Here is a 20,601-nt window from a genome sequence, read left to right on the forward strand (position 1 = left end):
CGCACGCTTTATTAGGGGATGGTCGCACGGTTTTATATATTTGTTTGTATATATGCTGACGCACGTGGATGTGAGTCAGCACTGCAACGGGATATGTGCAACTACCTAATTTCAGGAAGTACTGAAATCGTTGTTCCGTTTGACGCCAAGAAAGCAATCATTAATGTCATAATAAGAGATATCTTGAAGTAGCAGCCGACGAATTTCAAACGTTCCTAGAAGCAGGGCTCATTAATTGAGTAGTAAATTTCAGAGGAGCTGATTAAAATAGATCCGAAACAAAGATCCACCCCTCTCTAGTTGTGGGTTAGAGTGATTAGAAAGACGAATTATGAACAGTTTTTGGTTTACTGCACTGTGCCTTTCAATAATTTCAGGTAAAGATTAGAATACTTGAATTTCTAATTAGAAAAAAAAATTAACTTTTTTTAATAGTTTACGATGTCACTTTTGTTACGTGACTCCCAACCAAGAAAAGTAATTAACCCTCAGTGTATCAGTACTGCGGATTGGGCAAAGATTATTTTATGTCTTAGTTTTACTATTTTTTTCGATAGTATATCTATTTTTATTTTTAAGCAATCTCGAAACTCTGCTCTAGAAACTAAACATGGAATTCTTTTTTTTAGACATTTCTGATGTTCAATAAGCGAGATTGTGAATTTCATTCTCCTAGAGATCAAACTCATTATCCAGCCTGAATTGCACGTATGGACATGCCACCAATGTGTCGGCCCACGATGCCACCACTCTCACAGTCACTGCGTTCACGATGTTTTGCCATACCGTCTGTATTCAACTGCTACGATAAACTATTGCTTCTTAGTATCTGTATGACGGTTTCTTTGTTACTAACAAACATGGCATATTCCATATCTTCAAATAACAGAGTTTACTGACAGTTATTAGAAGAGTGTGTATTTTCAAAGGAAACATTCGATTGTCTCAATGCACTCATTACTATGCAGTGTGTGTGTGTGTGTGTGTGTGTGTGTGTGTGTGTGTGTGTGTGTATACATGCTGGTTTGCATTACCAGTATATATAAGGCATCGAATGCAATATAGTACTGTTTTTCATTTTTTTTTCTTTTTTTTTTTAAAGTAATAGTGGAATGGTGTCCGATTCATATTCCTCACATACCAGTAATGAAGAAAAAGGCTGGAATAATGCATTGAACAAAAAATCGAAATCACATATAAGATGAAGGAGGTAGTGTCCTGATTTCGGATTTTGATAATGCAGTAAATATTTTAGCCAAGTAAATAAAGGCATTTTTCATCCGCACGGATTTTTCTAAGACGCAAAGTAAGCGGAATACATTGAAAAATGATGATATTAGTAGCAACTAGAAAGGAAGATTACCTTGCTGGGTTGTCCAAATGGCTGCATGGAGTCAGTCGCACAGCAATTTGAGGAGAGAAGTAATTGTCGCATTTTGAGTCTACAGAAAATTTTTTAAAAACTTTTCAAGAAACTGTTTGTGGCTCGTTATATGCTGAAGTCCATAATGCAGTTCAGGTGCTTATTTTGGCGTCTGCGGCCACATCAACTATAGCGCATGGCAGCGAACATCACTCATCTGTCAGATATAAACAAAGTAAATAGAGGGGTGCTATTTTGTGTTGTGTCAATGCTGATGGAGCCCACAGATGCGAACACCTTGTGATTTGTAAAAGCTGTAATATTTTCACTTACTGGAGTATCTCTCTCTCTCTCTCTCTCTCTCTCTGTCATCTTTAAGGGATAGAAAGGGATAGATCATAGGCATTATTAACAGTCAAAAACACTACCGGTGTTCGATAGATGGCGTACTATGTAAATCTTGAATAGGTTTGTAGATAGTGCATTGTATAGTGCATAAACGGAGTAGTAAATAGTGTATACAGTGAACTGTGTGGTGCAGAATATCCCGTCGCTGAGCCCTCCCGGAAATCTTGCAATAAGCGAAATCAGCCAGAAAAATCCTGAATACAGTATACGTAAAGTATACTTACAGACATAGCAGTAATCACAGAATCTGCCTAATTTCAGGAAGTTCTGAAATCGTTGTTCCGTTTGACGTCAAGAAAGCAATCATTAATGTCGTAATAAGAGATATCTTGAAGTAGAAGCCGACGAATTTCAAACGTTTCTAGAAGCAGGGCTCATTAATTGAGTAGTAAATTTCAGAGGAGCTGATTAAAATAGATTCGAAACAAAGATCCACACCCCCCTCCCTCTCTAGTTGTGGGTAAGAGTGATTAGAAAGACGAATTATGAACAGTTTTTGGTTTACTGCACTGTGCCTTTCAATAATCTCAGGTAAAGATTAGGATACTTGAATTTCTAATTAGAAAAAAAAAATTAACTTTTTTTAATAGTTTAAGATGTCACTTTTGTTACGTGACTCCCAACCAAGAAAGGTAATTAACCCTCAGTGTATCAGTACTGCGGATTGGGCAAAGATTATTTTATGTCTTAGTTTTACTATTTTTTTCGATAGTATATCTATTTTTATTTTTAAGCAATCTCGAAACTCTGCTCTAGAAACTAAACATGGAACTCTTTTTTAGACATTTCTGATGTGCAATAAGCGAGATTGTGAATTTCATTCTCCTAGAGATCAAACTCATTATCCACCTTTTTTGTATTTTTATCTCAAATAAAAATTAAAAGGTAATTAATTTAAAAAGTTGAAGCTAAAGGGCATAAGTTATTAAATTCATAATAGGTAGACGCAAAAGTGGTCACGTGTTAAATCAAGAATTTAGAATTCCTGTCAACAGATTAGCAAATATGCCATCCTGGGATCATTAGGACTTTCTTCTTTGAGATATGATTAAGATGACCACATATATCCCTAATTTAAGCTTTTGTTCCGATTTTCGTATGTTAAAATATTCGCGAATAAAAAAGGTACTTTTTAAACCAAAACAATTTTTATGGTCCAAAAATTCCTTAAGAGGCTATTCATTAAGCTTTAAATTTTTAGGAACAGTGAAAGGCGCCACTCTAGTGAATTTTCAAAGATCTTGAATAAAGATAAAAATTTGAGAAGGTATCGTATTTTAACAAAAAATTTTGTTATATTTTGAAAAGGCTAGTTATATTCCACTAATTCGAGCCCTACCGAAGGGCCTATGAGCTGTGGAAATACTTCCTGAAAATGAAAGCTGTGCCAAACAAAGCGGCCTTTTGCAGCTGCCCAATTTTTAATCCATCTAATTCGAGTGCTTCTAGATGTTTTTTCAATGTTTTAGGGATGGAGCTTAAAGCACCTATTATTATGGGAACAACTTTCGTTTTCTTTTGCCAGATTCGTTCAACTTCGATTTTCAAATCGCGATATTTTGTAATTTTTTCATTTTCTTTGTTGTCAATCAGACTATCTCCTGGTATATATATATATATATATATATATATATATATATATATATATATATATATATATATATATATATATATATATATACATATATATATATACATATATATATATATATATATATATATATATATATTTAGATTATAGTTTGCTTCATATTTAGATTATATTCTGTAAATTTTGGAAATAGTAGTGTCTCTTTGCTCTACGATTTTTTGTTTTTAGTTGATTTCTTGTGTTTTTATATAATCTTTGTGGTTGAGTGTTACTTGGTGACTTTTTTAGTATTTTCCATAGATTTTCCTTTACAGTAATACTATTTAGAATGCCACCAAATATCCATGATTATTGTCTGCTTGTCGTTTGTGTAAGCTTTGTTGCTTTTTTTTTATATTTCTATATGTGAACCCTATTTGGAAATTATTACATAGTGTTACAGGATCATATTTTTAGTAGGCAATTCCAGTCTGCAGTTTTTACAGTTTGTCGACAATGCTCTTTAATATGATAGAGTTTTGTCGACTTTTCTGGTGGTGGGACGGCAGTGAGGTACAGTAATGAAACAAAGGTGAAACAAAGTAGTGATCGGCAATTTTGAAGTCAATTTTGTGTATACATCGGAGCCCATATGTTGATATAGTCAATGCATGAGTGTTAGCGAATTGTTGAGGATTTCTTCTCTTGTTGTGGTACTGACTTAGTATAGCAAGCTATGTGTTAGTGGTTGAAGAAGCGTGGTCAAGAGTTTTTATGTTAATGTCTCTTATTAGGATAAGACTACTTGTTGTACTGGTTTCAATGCCACTTAGCCATGAGTCTAATTCATGAAGAAAACTGAGTGGATTATTATCTGGAGTTCGGTATGTTATCTTAATTGTGTATTTGATGGTCTGTTTGGGATTTCCAAAATTACTGTTTCCGCATGTTAGATGAGTTTTTTTTTTTTCTTTCGGTGACACTGTATTTTTCTTTGATAAATCCCACGATGCCACCTCGTCTTTTGTTATTATTATAGGTTTGGTAATTATTAATGTTGAATGCATAAATTTCTGTGTCCTTTATTTTAACTTCTGCAGTATAATCGCATGTATGTTTGTCAAGGTGTACTTGAGCAGTGTTATCAATCTAAGCCAGTGTTTCTTTATACTTCTTATGTCTGAGTGTATGATAGTAAAGTCGGTATTGGAGGAAATCTTATCTGTCCATTTCTTAAAAGAGGCAAAGACCTTGACTTTAAAATTGTCTGACTGGATATGTTCGCCTAGATTTCACATCTCCAATATATAGTTTTTAAGGTGATTTTCCATCTTGCTCTTAAGGATGTGGAGAGTTAATATTTTATAAAGGTAGGCTGTTCAGGTCGGATTTACTTGCAATTATATAAACTCGTGTGTTTTCATTCTATCTCATAAGGAATAATTCATAAGGAATTTCTTGTCAGTCAGGATCGATATTGTCAGCTTTGTTTTCTTGCTTGCTGCAAGAATTCGGTCTCTCAGACTTCTGCTGGTAATACGAGCGATGATTGGTTGTGGTCTCTCTTTTTTTTTTTTTTTTTTCTTTTTGTATGTGTGTGTGTGTGTGGGCCTCGGTTAATAGAGGCGATGTCTGTGGTTGTTACTGGAATGCCAATTTTGGTGTCGATCAGTTGCACTATGTTGCTTAAGTCTTCTGTCTTTTCTTTTGGTATTCCCTCAATTTGAAGTTCTTTTTTTCGTGCTTTTTTATTATGTGTTTTATTTGGTATTTCACAGTGTTTACCTCTTTCTGCAATTTTTCAATTTCACGCTTAAGGTTATCTTGTGTTTCTATCGTTACAGTTAATTTCGTCTTAATGTCTCGCATAGTTCCTAACATGTCTTGAAATTCTCGTAATTGTACTGTATATACTGTTCAAACCTCGAATTTTTTGTTAATTTGTTTCATGTGAGTATTTATCGAATCTTTGATCGTGAGTTTGAATGAATCTAAGTTACCTGTAATCTTAGTATCAGGAGGAAACTTACCTAGGTGTGTTTCGTTGCTTTTTCTCAATGTCTGTTCTTTGTTCATCTTTTTCTCATGCCATTGTGTACAGCGCCATTCTGTAGTTTTCGTAGACTCCTTTTCTTTCCAAGTGGTTTTTCTTGATCTCGGAGCAATGGTAATGTAGTATTCTATCGCATCCAGAGAAATGCGGCCCGTCCAGGACATTTTGATTAGTGACCTTCGATGTCTTGGTGACCTTTCGTCTTTCTTCCCCTGGACAACTTTAGTTATTTTATGCATTCTCATATAAACCTTCAGTAAAAATTTATCTGATATAATTTCACATATAGCCTTTTAAATATCCGACTAGTTTGTTATACTTCTTAGCTATAATTGCCACTTTATTCCATGTTGTTAATAAACTGTTACTTCCATGATTTTTGCATAGATTACTTATTATAGGAAAGAAATTCAAAATTTGTATGTGACAAGTAAAAATGTTTATTATATTTACGGCTATTTTGCCTGCTTCAGGGGCACTCCTAAACTGAAGCAGACAGAATAGCCGTAATTATGATACTTTATTAAGAGGAGTAACATGGGAGTCTTCCCAGAAATAATATACAAGTAAAAATGTATTTTAATTTTAGCATGCAAATTATATAGTGTATCATTCTCGCATTTACGGGAATTTGTTTTCTCATTGCCATCTTGCACTTTTACAGCTTCAGTGATTGTTCAGAATGAGACGACAGAGGAATCCAGTAAGTCAAAATTTTCGACTTTCTTTTATTTGATGATAATAAATTTATATGTTTTAAATAACTGTTTTACAAATCGACCCGGTGAGTACACGCATGTACAGACATTGTACACACAGTGAGCTAGCCACCTTATTCTCGATAAATGTACGATTTAGAAGGGCTTAGGATATCCCCGTAACAAGCCATTAGGTCTAATACGTGAAGGAAAGAAGAAGAAGAAGATGTTTATTGTGTACTTGATGCTATGTTTGTCGCTATTTTTGATTTTCACAATTAGTGTTTCAAGATTTCCTACAGGATTTTCTTTTTTCGCTCACACTTATTTTTCTTTCATAAATAACACAATATAACCTCCTGTTTTGTTTGGTCTACAAAAGTTGTAGATTTGATAATTATTAATGTTGAATGCATAAATTTCTGTATCGTTTATTGCAACTTCTGTCAGTATAAGAGCATCAATGTTTGTGAAGGTGTAGTTGAGCAGTGTTATCAATGTAAGCCAGTGTTTCTTTACACTTCTTATGTTTGTATATTTGATAGTGAATTCGGTATTAATGGAAATGTTTTCTGTCCATTTCTTCAAAAAGTCCAAGGCCTTGAAATTTATAATACCTGATTGGACATGTTCGCCTAGATTTCATATCTCCATTATATAGTTTTTAAGGTAATTTTAAATCCTTTTCTTAAAGATGTGGAGAGTTAATATTTTGTATTTGTAGGTTTCATAGGTCATAGTCTCTTGCAATTATATAAATGCAAGTGTTTTCATTCCGTCTAATAAATATCTGTGAATTCATAGTACTCAGGAACTTGACGTTTTTATCTCTTTTTTTATTTCTTGCTTCGTATAAAAGATTTTTAAAGCATGGAGTCCAGGGTTCAGATATGTATATTTGTGTTGGGAGTTTATTTTCAGTTAGAAGTCGGCCTTGGTTTCTTGCTTGCTGAAAGGATGGAGTCTCTCAGACTTCTGCTGGAAAAACGAGCGATGATTGTAGCGGTCGCTCTTTGTTTTTTCCTGAGCATCGGTTATTAGAAGCGTGTCTGTGGTGGCAACTTTATGCCAATATTGGTGCCGATCAGGTGCACTGTGTTGCTTATGTCTTCCTTCTTTTCTTTTGGTTTTTCCTCTATTTGAATTATTTTTTTATTCTTTTTTTGTAGAATTTGTTTGAACTGGCATTTCAGAATGTTTACCTCTTTTCGAATTTCTTCATTTTTGGTCTTGCGGTTGTTTTATGTTTCTATGGCGCCGATTAATTTTGTCTTTATATCTGGCACCGTTCCTAACATTTCTTCAAACGTAACGCTATTGTACTGTATGCAATGTTCATACTCTTCAATTTTTTTGTTAATTTGTTCCGTGTGTGTATTTTTCAAGATTTTAACCATGCCTTTAAATGAATCTAATTTAGTAATTTTAGGATTAGGATGGGACTCATGGCATTTTACACAGTGCTATTCGGAAGTTTTACATAATGCTATCCGCAGCTCCTTTTTTTTTCCACAGCAAAAGGAGCTGCGAAAGGAGCCTGGTGCAGTTGATTAGAACTGAATTTTGGTAGAATTATGTTGTGATTTCATTTAGGTATTGTTGTGTTTTGAAGAGTGCCTTTTTGTTCTCTATGTGGACTGCAAGTAGCACAGTGTCATTATGTAATACTGAAATATTTCACTTCGTGTGGCCAGGTTATGAACATCGTTAATTCGTTCCTTTTGCTGAGATTCCAGGGCATTTGTAGTGTTGTCTTCAACCGCTTCCAGAGCAACGTGGCCCATCCCCTTCGTAGTTTAATGGCTTATTACAATTCTTACAGCTCATTGTGCTTGGTGAGCTTGAATGTATTGGTAATCTTTGAACTTTTTTCCTTTTAGCAACTAGAGTGCAACTTTTAAAATGGCGACATAGTTTGTTATTTGCTTGTTGGTTACAACATTTCACTCTATTTATGATTTTCAGCACAAAAATTTCGATATTACTTAGCCAAATTTGATAATTTAAACATCTCTCAGTGCAGTATAACATGTAGAATTAAATAGTAGCACTTTCAGATTATAAACGTGAGTTAAAAACCACTTTAAAACTATAAAATCGGCAGCATCCATAACAGCATGTGGGCGTCCATATATACTACTTCCTACACAGTGTCCTTTTAATAATAATAATTTTTAACCACAATTTATTATCTTTCAAAGAAATTGCATAAGTCTAGCGTACCTTTTGTTATATGTTAAAATTATTATGATTAGGACAATATAATACTATAATTAATTTTGAAGTTAATGGTAACAAAAACATTTTACAATTAATTTAACATAAAAACAATTAAACAGTTATTTTTGGATATTGTCGTTTACATTTTAATTTTAGTTTATTTATTTTTTGTTTCATAATTCTCATTAACAAATTCTGCTTTTGTTAACATGCGATAGATAATACTAAATACATTCATTGTACTTTTCTCAATAACATTTATAATAATATTTATAATTTATAATAATAATAATATATACACATATATACTGTATATATATATTATTTTAATTTTTTTTTCAAAACCCACTGCAACTACAATTGTAATACTTTACTGGTCTGTAGTAACCATGTGTATATTTCGGTAAAATAATTTTGTATAACTTTATTTTCACTTTTCTTCACCTCTCAGAGAAATGAAATATATTTTATAATATTTAGGCAAGAGTACTATAATTTCTTACTTTTACAATTTGCATAATGTGAAATTCATATAACAGAATAAAAACAATCACTGTAATCTCTTTCAAATACACTTCACAGTTACATAAGGTTGATAATATGATTACAAGCTGTCTTTTACATTTTATTATATACTTTAGTTTTCTTTTTTTTTCAATTTGAAAAATGTCATCGTTATCATACAGGCTATTAACAATTAAGCTATTCACATATCATGTTTTCGGTTAGTACACAATATTATATTTAAATTATTGTTTTTTTTTTAAATTATTATATTTATTAATTTTAATCTTATTCATTTAAAAATTAACACCACTATTCTTTCATTTATTAGGTGAACTTTCTAAGATATTAATTGTTTTTTATTTTAATAATAATAATAATAATAATAATAATTTATTGAATGCTAAAATATTTATACATACAATAAACATCCTGTGTGACATTGCACCTTATAATTTTACAGAGTTCAGCACTAAGTGCTGCAATTCCTACATTGGATTTCAATTAAATTTTTTAATAATACTTTGTTACCTTTATATTATGTATTTACAACACATGTTCTAATATTAACAATGAAGATCAAACAGAATTTTTTGTATACTTTTTTATTTTTTTATTTCTTTTTTAGTTTTATTTATTTATTTTTTTAAAGTTTGAGAAAGAGTGATTATACATACAAATTTCTACATTTGGTTATAAGTATTACTTGTAGTTGAGTGAGGCAAGTTAATCCCACCTACTTCAAAACTTGGGTTAGCTTTTATGAAGAGAGTGGGATTTAGCCTTCACTATTTGTGTTGTTGCTACTCTTTATGTATGGGATGTAGGCATTGGATGCTAGTGATTTGTGATGTGTATATTAGTGTTAATGGTTTCTTAACTTTGTTGGTATATTTTCCAGAGTTCGTTTTTTAATGTTCTGTAGTTATCTAAGTGTTTTAACTTTCTTCGTAGGTTGTTGAGTTGCGTGGGTATCTGACGTGATCTCACAAAAGAACGTATGAGCTGTTGAAGGGTGTGGGGATGCAGAGAGTTGTTGTAGGTCGTGTTATACGATATGTGTCTCTGTTGTTTCGATAGATGAGGTTGAAGTAATTCCTTGTTAATGGCATGTAGTGTTTCAGGTTTTTAATGCTCAGAATTCTGTATATCGCCATGTGCTTGTCGGATATTGGTTGTTGCGTGTATAGTGTCCAGATCACTGTTGACACGATTTTCCTGTGTAGTGTTTCTAATTTTGTTAGGTGGCTGTTGATGTATTTGTATAGACTGTTATTCCGTATCTGAGTAGGGGTTCGCAGATACCGTGATATAGGAGTTTTTTTATGTTGGGTGGAATAATGTCTTTAACTTGGAAGAGTTTTGCTGCAATGATCCGGAGTTTGGTGTGTAGGTATTCTATATGTATTGTCCATTTAAGGAGGGAATCTATATAGAGACCGAGGTATTTTGCGTGTGTCACAGGTTTGATTTCATTTCAGAATATTGGCAGGTAGTTTTGTTGTTAATGCAGCGGTATGTGTGACAATGTATCGATAGTGATGTGGGGCGTATGATTCTTGGGTTGTGTATTATCAACATCTGTGTTTTGGTGCCGTTGATTAGAATTGCGTTTTGGTGGAAGTATGTTGTGATTTCGTTTAGGTCTTGTTGTGCTTTGCAGAGAGATATGTTAATGTCTGTGTGGATTGCTAGTAGTGCAGTGTCATCTGCGTATTGAAATATTTGACTTCTTACGGATATGTTATGAACATCGTTAATGTACATGTTGAATAGAGTGGGTGATAATATGGCACCTTGAGGTACACCGTGTTTTACTTGTATACTCCGACTGTGACATGTACCTATTTTTTGTTACTTGTGTTTTGTTTGAGAGGTAGTTCTTGAATCATGTATGCAGTGTTCCTGTTATACCTATTGAGTATAGTTTGGTGAGTAGTATGTCATGTTCAAGTGTGTCAAATGCTTTCGTTAGGTCCAGCAGTATAAGGACGGCGTACTTGTTTTTGTCGAGAGTTTTGTTTATTGTGTCGGCGATGTCTTTTAATAAAGTAATGGTGCTTTTTGTTTTCTGAAAGCCGTATTGGTTTTGAGAGATGATGTTGTACTTCTGTAAATAATTCTGTAGTCTGGTGTATGTTATTTTTTCTAGAATTTTTCAGATGACTGGTAGTATAGCTATTGGTCTGTAGTTCTGAGTATCGTTTCTTTTGCCGTGTTTGTATATTGGCGTAATTACTGCAGTTTTTAGTTGTTGTGGAATAATGCCTGTGTCGAATATTATGTTCACGAGTTTCAAAAGTATTGGATTTATTTTTTCAAAGTGTGTTATAAGGTCTGTGAGTCTTATTTTGTCTATTCTTGGAGTGGTCTTTGGTTTTAGTGTTAGGAGTGCTTCTTTCAGTTCCTGTTTTGTTATGGGTGGAAAATACATCGTTTGTTGTTGACTGTGTATTGGTAGTTTTTTTTGTTGATCGTTGGTAGTTTGTCTTTTTTGAGTTGTGTGATGTTGTTTGTGAAAGCATGGTTGAATGGGTCTGCTAGTTCCTCTTGGTTTGTGTCCTGACCAAGGCTTTCTGCAATAAAATCTTGTGCTGAAGTTTTCTTTTTTCAGGTTACTAATTCGTTGAGTGTAGCCCACGTTTGCTTAATGTTGTCGTTATATTCCATGAATTTTTGGAAGTAGTAGCGTCTATTTGCCCTACGAATTTTTGTTGTTAGTTTATTTCTTGTGTTTTTGTATAAGGTTTGTAAATGTGTGTTACTGGGTGACTTTTTAAGTTTTTTCCATAGATTTTCTTTTTCAGTAATAGTATTTAGTATGTCGTCATTTATCGATGGATTGTTTTCTGTTTGTCGCCTTTTGTGTAGGTTTTGTTGCTTTTTTGTATATTTCTGTGAACTTTAGTTGAAAATTCTCGTATAATGTTACAGGATCATTTATTTTAAGTAGGGAATTCCAGTCTGTATTTTTTACTTGGTTATCGACAATGCTCTTTATTATGATCGAGTTTTGTCGACTTTTGTGGTGGTGGGAGAGGGGGTAGGAAACGTAATAAAACGAAGTTGAGACAAAGTAGTGATCGGCAATTTTTACGTTAATTACTGATGATGTATATGTATGGATGGGAGCCCGTATATTGATATGATCAATGCATGATTGTGTTAGTGAGTTATTGAGTATTTCTTCTCTTGTTGGGGAGTTAATGGTAGGGTTAATGTTCTACTGACTTAGTATATCAAGATATCTGTTAGTGGTCGAAGAAGCGTGGTCTCCTATTAGGATGAGCCTGTGTGTTGTATGCGGTTCAATGCCGCTTAGCCATGTTTGTAACTCGTGAAGAAAACTGAGTGGATTATTATCTGGGTGTCTGTATATTGTGTTTATTGTGTATTTGATACTATTGTGGCTATTTGTGAGTTCCAGAATTAGTGTTTCCGCATGTTCGAAGTGAGTTTTTTTCTCTGTCACATTGTATTTTTCTTTGATAAATGCCACAATGCCACCTCCTCTTTTGTTTGGTCTGCATAAGTTGTAGGCTTGATAATTATTTATGTTGTATGCGTAAATTTCTGTGTCGTTTATTGCAACTTCGGTCAGTATTAGCGCATCTATGTTTAGGTATAATAGCTGTGTTATCAATGTAAGCCAGTGTTTTGTTATACTTCTTATGTTTGTGTGTATGATTGTGAAATTGGTGTTGGTGGAAATGTTGTCTGACCATTTCTTCAAAGAGTCAAAGACCTTGAAGTTTATGTTGTCTGACTGGATATGTTCGACTATGTTTGAGATCCCCATTATATAGTTTTTAAATGAGTTCTAATCTTATTCTTAAGGATGGAAAGTGCTAGTTTTTTATATTGGTAGGCTGTGTAAGTCGGATTCACTTGTAATTATGTATACTTGAGTGTTTTCATTCTTTTTCAAAAATATCTGGGAATTCTTTGTCCACAGGAACTTGTAGTTTTTCTCTATTTTTGTCTTCCTTGCTTGGTATAGAAGATTTTTGAAGTATGGAGTCCAATGTTCCGTTATATAGATTGGTGTTGGGAGTTTCTTATCTGTTAGGATCGTTGTTGTCGGCCTTGTTTTCTTGCTTGCTGTAAGAATGGAGTCTCTCAGATTTCTGTTGGTAAAACGAGCGATGATTGGTGGCGGTCTCTCTTTATTTTTTTGTGGGCCTCGGTTGATATAGGTGATATCTGTGGTTGCGATTTGAATTCCAATTTTGCTGCCGATCAGTTGCATTATGTTGCTTAAGTCTTCTGTATTTTCTTTCGTTATTCCCTCAATTTGAAGTTCTTTTTTCCTTTCTCTTTTGTAGCCTGTGTTCCATTTGACGCTTGAGTGTGTTTACTTCTTTCAGCAATTCTTCATTTTGGCGTTGGAGTGTTTCTATAGCTACCGTTAATTTCGTCTTTATTTCTCGCACGGTTCCTAACATTTCTTCAGAGGTCTCGTTATTGAACTGTATGTAATGTTCATACTCCTCGAATTTTTTAATTTGTTCCATGTGTGCATTTAATAAGTCTTTCATCATGAGTTTAAATGAATCAAAGTTATCTATAATTTTAGGATCCGGAAGCGGCTTACCTTGATGTGCGTTGTTACTTTTCTTTGGTGTCTGGTCTTTGTTCTTCGTTTTCTAACGGCACTGTTGACATCGCCATTCGGTCCGTTTCACAGCTCCTTTTCCTTTCCACGTGCTTTCTGAAATCCCCGAACAGTGGAAGTGTTGTTTTTTGTTACATCCTGAACACTGCAGCCCGTCCCCTTCATCGCTTAATGGCTTATTGCATTTGTTACAGCTCATTTTGCTTGAACTTCGCTGTCTCGGTGACCTTCAGCTTTTCTTCCCGTTAGCGACTATAGCGCGACTTTTAAAATGGCGATGTCCTTTGTTCTTCGTTGGCTGGTGACTACAGTACACTCTATGAACTTCCAACACTGAAAATTTGAATCTTACTTATCCGATTTTGTAATTTGAACATCCCTGTCTTCAGCGTGACTAGTAGATTTAAATAGTACCACTTTCAAGTTAGAAACATGAGTTAATTAACACTTTAAACCTATAAAACCGGGAGCAGCGATACAGCGTACGTGCACCTGTCTGCTTACACAGCGCCCTCTGTGTAGTTATAATAATAATAATAATAATAATAATAATAATAATAATAATAATAATAATAATAATAATAATAGTCAGTTAAGGTATTACTGATTGTAATATATACTGTACTGATTGGGAAATGAGGATTTCGATTTAGCCTTACTAATCCCACCTACTTCGAAGCAATAGTTTAGTTTTTGAAGAATGGAATTAGTGTACACTATTTATGTTGTTTGGTATTTTTTATGGATGGAAATATTTTTTTCAAACTATTATCTTTACATAATATTTATAATATCACATGAACACAAATGTGCATAACTGATACTTGAATTTATATAATATTTTTTAAATAATAAAGTTCATAATAATTGTTTACAACATATATTTTCATAATATTAATAATAATTTTTATAATATTAACAATTAGTAATAATCATAATATTAACTGTTTACAACATATATGTTCATAATATTAACAAATATTTTCATAATATTAACAATGATGATTATTTCTGATTTTTTTTTGCATTTTACACTATATACATAAAATAAGAATAGATATCATTTTACTTTATATTAATTTTTTGAATAATAATTATTATTTCTATTATTATCATACAGAGTATTTACATATGTACAATTAAGACAAATTAAATTTTCTGCTCTGTACAAAATTTTGCACAGTTATTGATTCTTGACGTTTTTCTTTGAACAGAAATATATATTATTATTTTTTCATCTCACTATCATCATTTATTATTATAGACTGTATTGATATGTACATTATAAATATTTGAGGTCTATGATTATGAGGTAGGCTAATCTCACTTACTTCGAAGATAGGATTAGCTTTTATGAAGAGAGTGGGATTAGACTTCACTATTTATGTTGCTGGGTATTGTTTATTGATGGAATGTAGGGATTGGATGCTGGTGATTCGTGATGTGTATATAAAAGTTAATGCTATGTTAGCCGCAGAGATTCTGTTTTAATGTTCGGTACTTGCCTATGTGTTTTCAATTTCTTTGGAGATTCTTGAGTAATGTGGTTATCAGATGTTATCTCACAAAAGAACCGTATCAGCTGTTGAAGTATCTAGGAATGTTAACAATTGCTCTATTCTTACGGTAAGTGAAGTTGAAGAAATTCCTTATTAACATTATGTATTGTTTCAGATTTTTAATTGTCAGAATTTTTTGTTCAAGACTATCATATCACCATAAGCCGTTAGCATATTGGCTCTTGTATATAAGGTCTCCAGTTCACTGTTGACACAGTTTACCGATGTAATATTTCTAATTTTGATAGGTGGGTGTTTGATGTGTTTGCATTGACCATTATAACTTACCTTAGTAGAGATTCGCAAATTCCATGATATAAGAGTTTTTGTTATGTTAAACGGAATCAGGTCTTTTATGAGGAAAAGTTTAGTGTGTAGTTATTCTATATGTTTTGTCAATTTAAGGTGACAATCTATGTAAAGGCCAAGGTATTTCGCATGTGTTAAGGATTTGGTTTATGACATTTTCAGGCTTTTGTTGTTAATGCAGCAATATGTATGTTAGTGTAACGATATTGTTGCAGGACACATGATTCTCGGATTATGTATTATTAATATCTGTGTCCTGGTGCAGTTGATTACAACTGAGTTTTGGTAGAATTATGTTGTGATTTTTCATTTAGGTATTGTTGTGTTTTGAAGAGTGCCTTGTTGTTCTCTATGTGAACTGTAAGTAGCACAGTGTCATTATGTAATACTGAAATATTTCACTTCGTGTGGCCAGGTTATGAACATCGTTAATGTATATGTTGAACAGAGTAGGTGATATGTCGCCTTGTGGGACACCGTGTTTTAATTGTATACCCCAGCTATAACATAAGCCTATTTTGGTTACCTGTGTTCTGTTTGAGAGACAGTTCCTGAACCAGGTATGCAGTATTCCTGTCCCGATTGAGTATAGTTTAGTCAGTAGTATGTCATGTTCAAGACTATCAAAAGCTTTGGTTAAATCAAGCAGTATATGGAAAGCGTACTTGTTTTTATCAAGGGCTTTGTTCATGGCGTCGGCGATGTCTTCTAATAAAGTGATGGTGCTTCTTGTTTTCAGAAATCCGTATTGGTTTTGTGAGATAATGTTGAACTTCTGTAAATATTTCTGAAGTCTGGTGTGTGTTATTTTTTCTAGAATTTTTGAAATGACAGGTAGGTTAACTATTGGTGTGTAGTTCTGTGTATTATTTCTCTTACCATGTGTTTGTAAATTGGCGTAATTATCGGAGTTTTTTGTTGTTGTGGAATAATGCCAGAGTGGAATATTATGTTCAGGAGTCTCAAAAGTATTGGATTTATTTGTTTAAAGTGTGTTAAAAGCTCTATGAGTCTTATTTTGTCTATTCCTGGAATCGTCTTTGATTTTGTAGTAAGACTGCTTCCTATAGTTCCTGTTTTGTTACAGGTAGAAAATACATAGTTTACTGTTCACTTTGTGTTGGTATTTTTTGATTTAACGTTTGCAGATTATCTCTTTTGACTTGTGTGATGTGACATCGATCGGAATAAGAGACAAACTGCATACCTAGTTCAGGAACTATCTAGCAAATAGAACACAAGTAACAAAAAGAGGCGCATGAGAACATCTGTTTTATTTTTATACTCCAGTGTTCTTATGTGCCTCTTTTTGTTACTTGTGTTCTGTTTGCGAGATAGTTCCTGAACTAGGTATGCAGTTTGTCTCTTATTGTCCCTATGTCCCCCAAGGTGTCATATTAATTCATACTCTATTCAACATATACATGAATGATGTTCATAACGTTAGCACGCAAAGTCAAATATATCAGTATACATGATGACTCTGTGCTACTTGCAGTCCACCCAGACAACAAAAAGGCTCTCTTCAAAATACAATACCTAAATGAAATCACAAGATACTTCGACGAAAACTCAATTGTAATCAAAGGCACAAAGATACAGTTGTTAATAATACATAATCAGAGAATCACGTCCCCTTCACCAATATCGCTATACTGTCACACATATCACTGCAATTACAACAAAAATACCTGCTGATGTCCTGAAACCAAACCCGTAACACATGCAAAATATCTTCGCCTTTACATTGACTGCCACCTTAAATGGACAAAACATATAGATTACTTACATACTAAACTCCGCATCATCGCAGCAAAATTCTTCCAAGTAAAACACGAGTCCATATAATAATAATAATAATAATAATTAATAAAAACTCCTATATCACGGTATCTGTGGATCTCTACTTAGGTAATATCTAACGGTCTACGCAAACACATCAAACAAACACCTAACAAAATTAGAAACATTACGTAGGAAAATTGTGTCAAACAGTGATTTGGAGATCTTATACACAACAGCCGATATCCGAACCGCTTATGGCGACACAGAATCTTGCGTGACCGGAAAATTCGTCGTAAACATTTCCGCCGTAGGAAAATTCTCCGTAAACATTTCCGCCGCAAAGATTTACGCCGTAAGACTTTTGCATCAATGTTTGTAAATAATCTACGGATGATAAAGGGTATTAAATATCATTAAAAAGGCAAATTTTTATTAAGGTGAATGTCAGTGATTCACAACATAATGAAATCATTTAAAATATGTGCAAATTAAAAGAGATGCTGTGTAAATAATTAACTTTTTGCTGCGGATCGTCAATTCAACAAATCCATCAGTAACATCGCTCATTGAAGAAATGCTAATACTGTGAAGCATTTAATTTTCTTGAATTCAGCATCTGTTTGATAGCATAACTTTAATCCAATAGCAACAATTTTCCGAAAAGGATTTTGTGCCATTATGAAATAAACAACCAGTTATAGTTGCTGATGTAAATATGTTAGGAAAAGCGTTGATAGTTGCTTTCTCGAAGTCAGCCATCAATGTTTAGGGATATAATGATGAACGTAAGCCTTTTAAGTCACTGAATTCTGATTTGCCAGGAAGAAAAGCAAAAGGTCGCCATCAAATATTTGTCTCATGCCTGAATAAAGGAGTAGGGTCGGTCAGTTGAGTGTCGATGCTCTGACTGTAAAGAAAAAAATATTGTTATCTGATGCCTATACGATCAACAAATACAACACGCCGGCTCGGACGTCGCCGTATCAACAAGGTCCGCCATACCAATCTAGCGATTCCATATCATACTCACTACCCCTTGTGGTGATATCTATTTCAATTCTTCGGTCAGTTTCCCAAAGCTATCTAAATCTAGTTCGTTTTTTTTTTCCAAATAACTAATAGTACAGTACCTTGTCCATCTCTGTACAATTTTAACTATATTCATCACTACTTTGCCTTTTTGATTACCTTGCATTTTTAACTGTGATCTGTTTTGGTTGCCACTTTTATTAATGGTTCTAATCCTTATGTACACCTCCCTAGTTTTATGCTCTCCATAGTACTGTTCTATATTATTGCATTGGGCTTTTAACCATTTCATCATATCCATTCTCACTGCTTTTTTTCACTTCATTACAGTTTCTTCTATATTGGTTCTCGATTTGTTCTGATGTTTCCCTTCTTATCTTCAGAATTCTTTTCTGCCGCACTAATTTCAGTGTTTCTTGTGTAATCCATTTCTTCTTTAATTTCTCTTTTTCGTCTGGTACTGTTTCTTCAATTGCATCTTCTATCGCCTTTATTACTCCTTTCACTCTTAGATTCGAATTTTTCTTTGTACACACTTTTAAGTTTCTCCTGTAACACTGTTGTGTACATTCTTCCTACTTCTGCTTCACTTATTCTTGCTGTATCTCTTCGTTTTTGATGATGGGGTTTATATTTTCTTTTTAATTTCAGCTTGATGTTTGCTATCACCAAACTATGATTCGAGTCTATACCTGCCCCTTGAAAGATTCCACACTGCTCTACCGATGTTATCCATCTTCTTTTAATCATAATCATATCAATCATGGTCTTAGTTTTCCCATCATTTGATCGCCATGTCCTTTTTATACAATGCTTTTGGTGGAGTCTTATGTTATAGATCATCATCTCGTGGTCCACAGCAAATTCTAACATTTTTTAACCACGTTCATTTCCTTCTCCGAAACCATATTTTCCCATAACTCTTTCCCAACAATCATTATCTATTCCGACTTTAGAATTCCTATCTCCTTCAATAATTAGTACATATTGCTTTGGTATTGTTTCTATTGTGTCTGTCAGATCTTTGTAAAATAAGTCAGTATCCTCATCTGTGCTATCAGATGTTTGTGCATATATCTGGGCAATTGATATATTAAATGGTTTTGCTTGAAATCTTGTTGTTATGACTCGTTCATTGACTGGTTTATAGCATAACAATGCCTCGCTTCCTCTTTTGTTAAGAAGGAAGCCAACTCCTGCTTCGTGGTAGGTGTTGGCTTCCCTGACCATATGATTTTGCATCCGTTTATCTCTCCTGATGATGTTCATTGCATCTCCGCCAGTCTTAATATATAGCACCAATATCTCTTCATTTCCTCAAGAAGTAATTTTAGTTTTCCTGACATCCAAAGTGTCTGTACATTCCATGTTCCTATTGATAATAGTTCTATTAGTTTCAGTTTCAGTTTCCTTTCGGTATCCCACTTTACGATCCAACCCCCGATCGCTCGATTGGTATCGCGGACCTCGTTAATCCGTGCGACTCCGAGCCGGCATGTTGTTGCTGTTGATCCTATAGCCGTCAGATAAAAATCGTGGTTTTTCTTTACAGTCAGAGCATCGACACTCATCTGACCGAGCCTCCTCCTTTATCCAAGCTTGGGACTGGCATGAGGCTCCTAAGGATTCCATTGCGGCTTTTTGCATTGCTTCCTGGCAAATCAGAATTAACTTACAGCAGATCATTCAGTGCCTTAATCACGCTACCGGCCAAGACGTCTATAGACGTAAAAAGTTATCATGGATGCGAAGTGCATATTAAAAGTGTAATACCATTGATATTACATTGAAATATATGATGGACGAAGCGTATGAGGATGCGTATTTGATCCATAAAGGCCGTTACGGTGGTTAAAGGACTTACTTAAGGATCCCCAAACCTTAATGATAAAGCACCTGTCAACGCTTTTTCTAACATATTTACATCATCAACTATAACAGCTTGTTTATTTCATATGGCACAAAATATTTATTGCAAAAATGTTGACATTGGTTTGACGTTACGCTATTACACAGATCCTGAATTCAACACGAAAATGCAATGCTTCACAGCATTAGCATTTCTTTCAATGAGCAATGTTACTTATAAATTTCTTGAATTGACGTACCGCAGTAAAAAATTATTTATGCAGCATCTCTTGTAATTTGCACAAGTTTTAAATGATTTCATTATGTTGTGTAACACTGACATTCACCTTAATATAGATTTGCCTTTCTAATGATTTTATAATACCCTTTATCATCCGTTGATTATTTACAAAATATAATGCAAAATGTCTTACGGTGAAAATGTTTACGGCGAATTTTCCTAGAACCAGAATCCTGAGCATTATAAATCTGTGATGTTGAATTAATTTCTTAGTAACATTATATAGTATTTCAGACGCGTTGTTGAAGGTCTAGGGATGTAACAACAGAGCCACATATCGCATAGCACGACCCACAGTAACTCTTTACATCCCTAGACCTTCAACAACTCGTACGGTTG

At 33.7% G+C, this 20,601-nt stretch overlaps 1 protein-coding gene across 4 annotated transcripts in view; it reads left to right on the plus strand.

Moving 5' to 3' along the window:
- Positions 1 to 201: 201 nt before the first annotated feature.
- LOC150110333 (macrophage mannose receptor 1-like) overlaps positions 202 to 20,601 on the plus strand; it is a 127,275-nt gene continuing 106,875 nt past the window's right edge. For 2 of the 4 annotated variants that reach the window (XM_090392959.1, XM_090392972.1), the window contains exons 1-2: positions 202 to 377; positions 6,059 to 6,097. In XM_090392959.1, coding sequence (XP_090249085.1) covers positions 332 to 377; positions 6,059 to 6,097 — 85 coding nt within the window. In that variant the 5' untranslated portion in view covers positions 202 to 331. Of the gene's footprint in view, positions 378 to 2,191; positions 2,303 to 6,058; positions 6,098 to 20,601 lie in introns of those variants that run through there. The other 2 variants (XM_090392979.1, XM_090392965.1) reach the window with 2 other exon arrangements.

The sequence above is a fragment of the Typopeltis vanoorti genome, chromosome 1 (genome assembly GCF_054136105.1).
Source record: "Typopeltis vanoorti isolate ZY-2024b chromosome 1, IOZ_Tvanoo_1.0, whole genome shotgun sequence".
Taxonomy (NCBI): domain Eukaryota; kingdom Metazoa; phylum Arthropoda; class Arachnida; order Uropygi; family Thelyphonidae; genus Typopeltis; species Typopeltis vanoorti.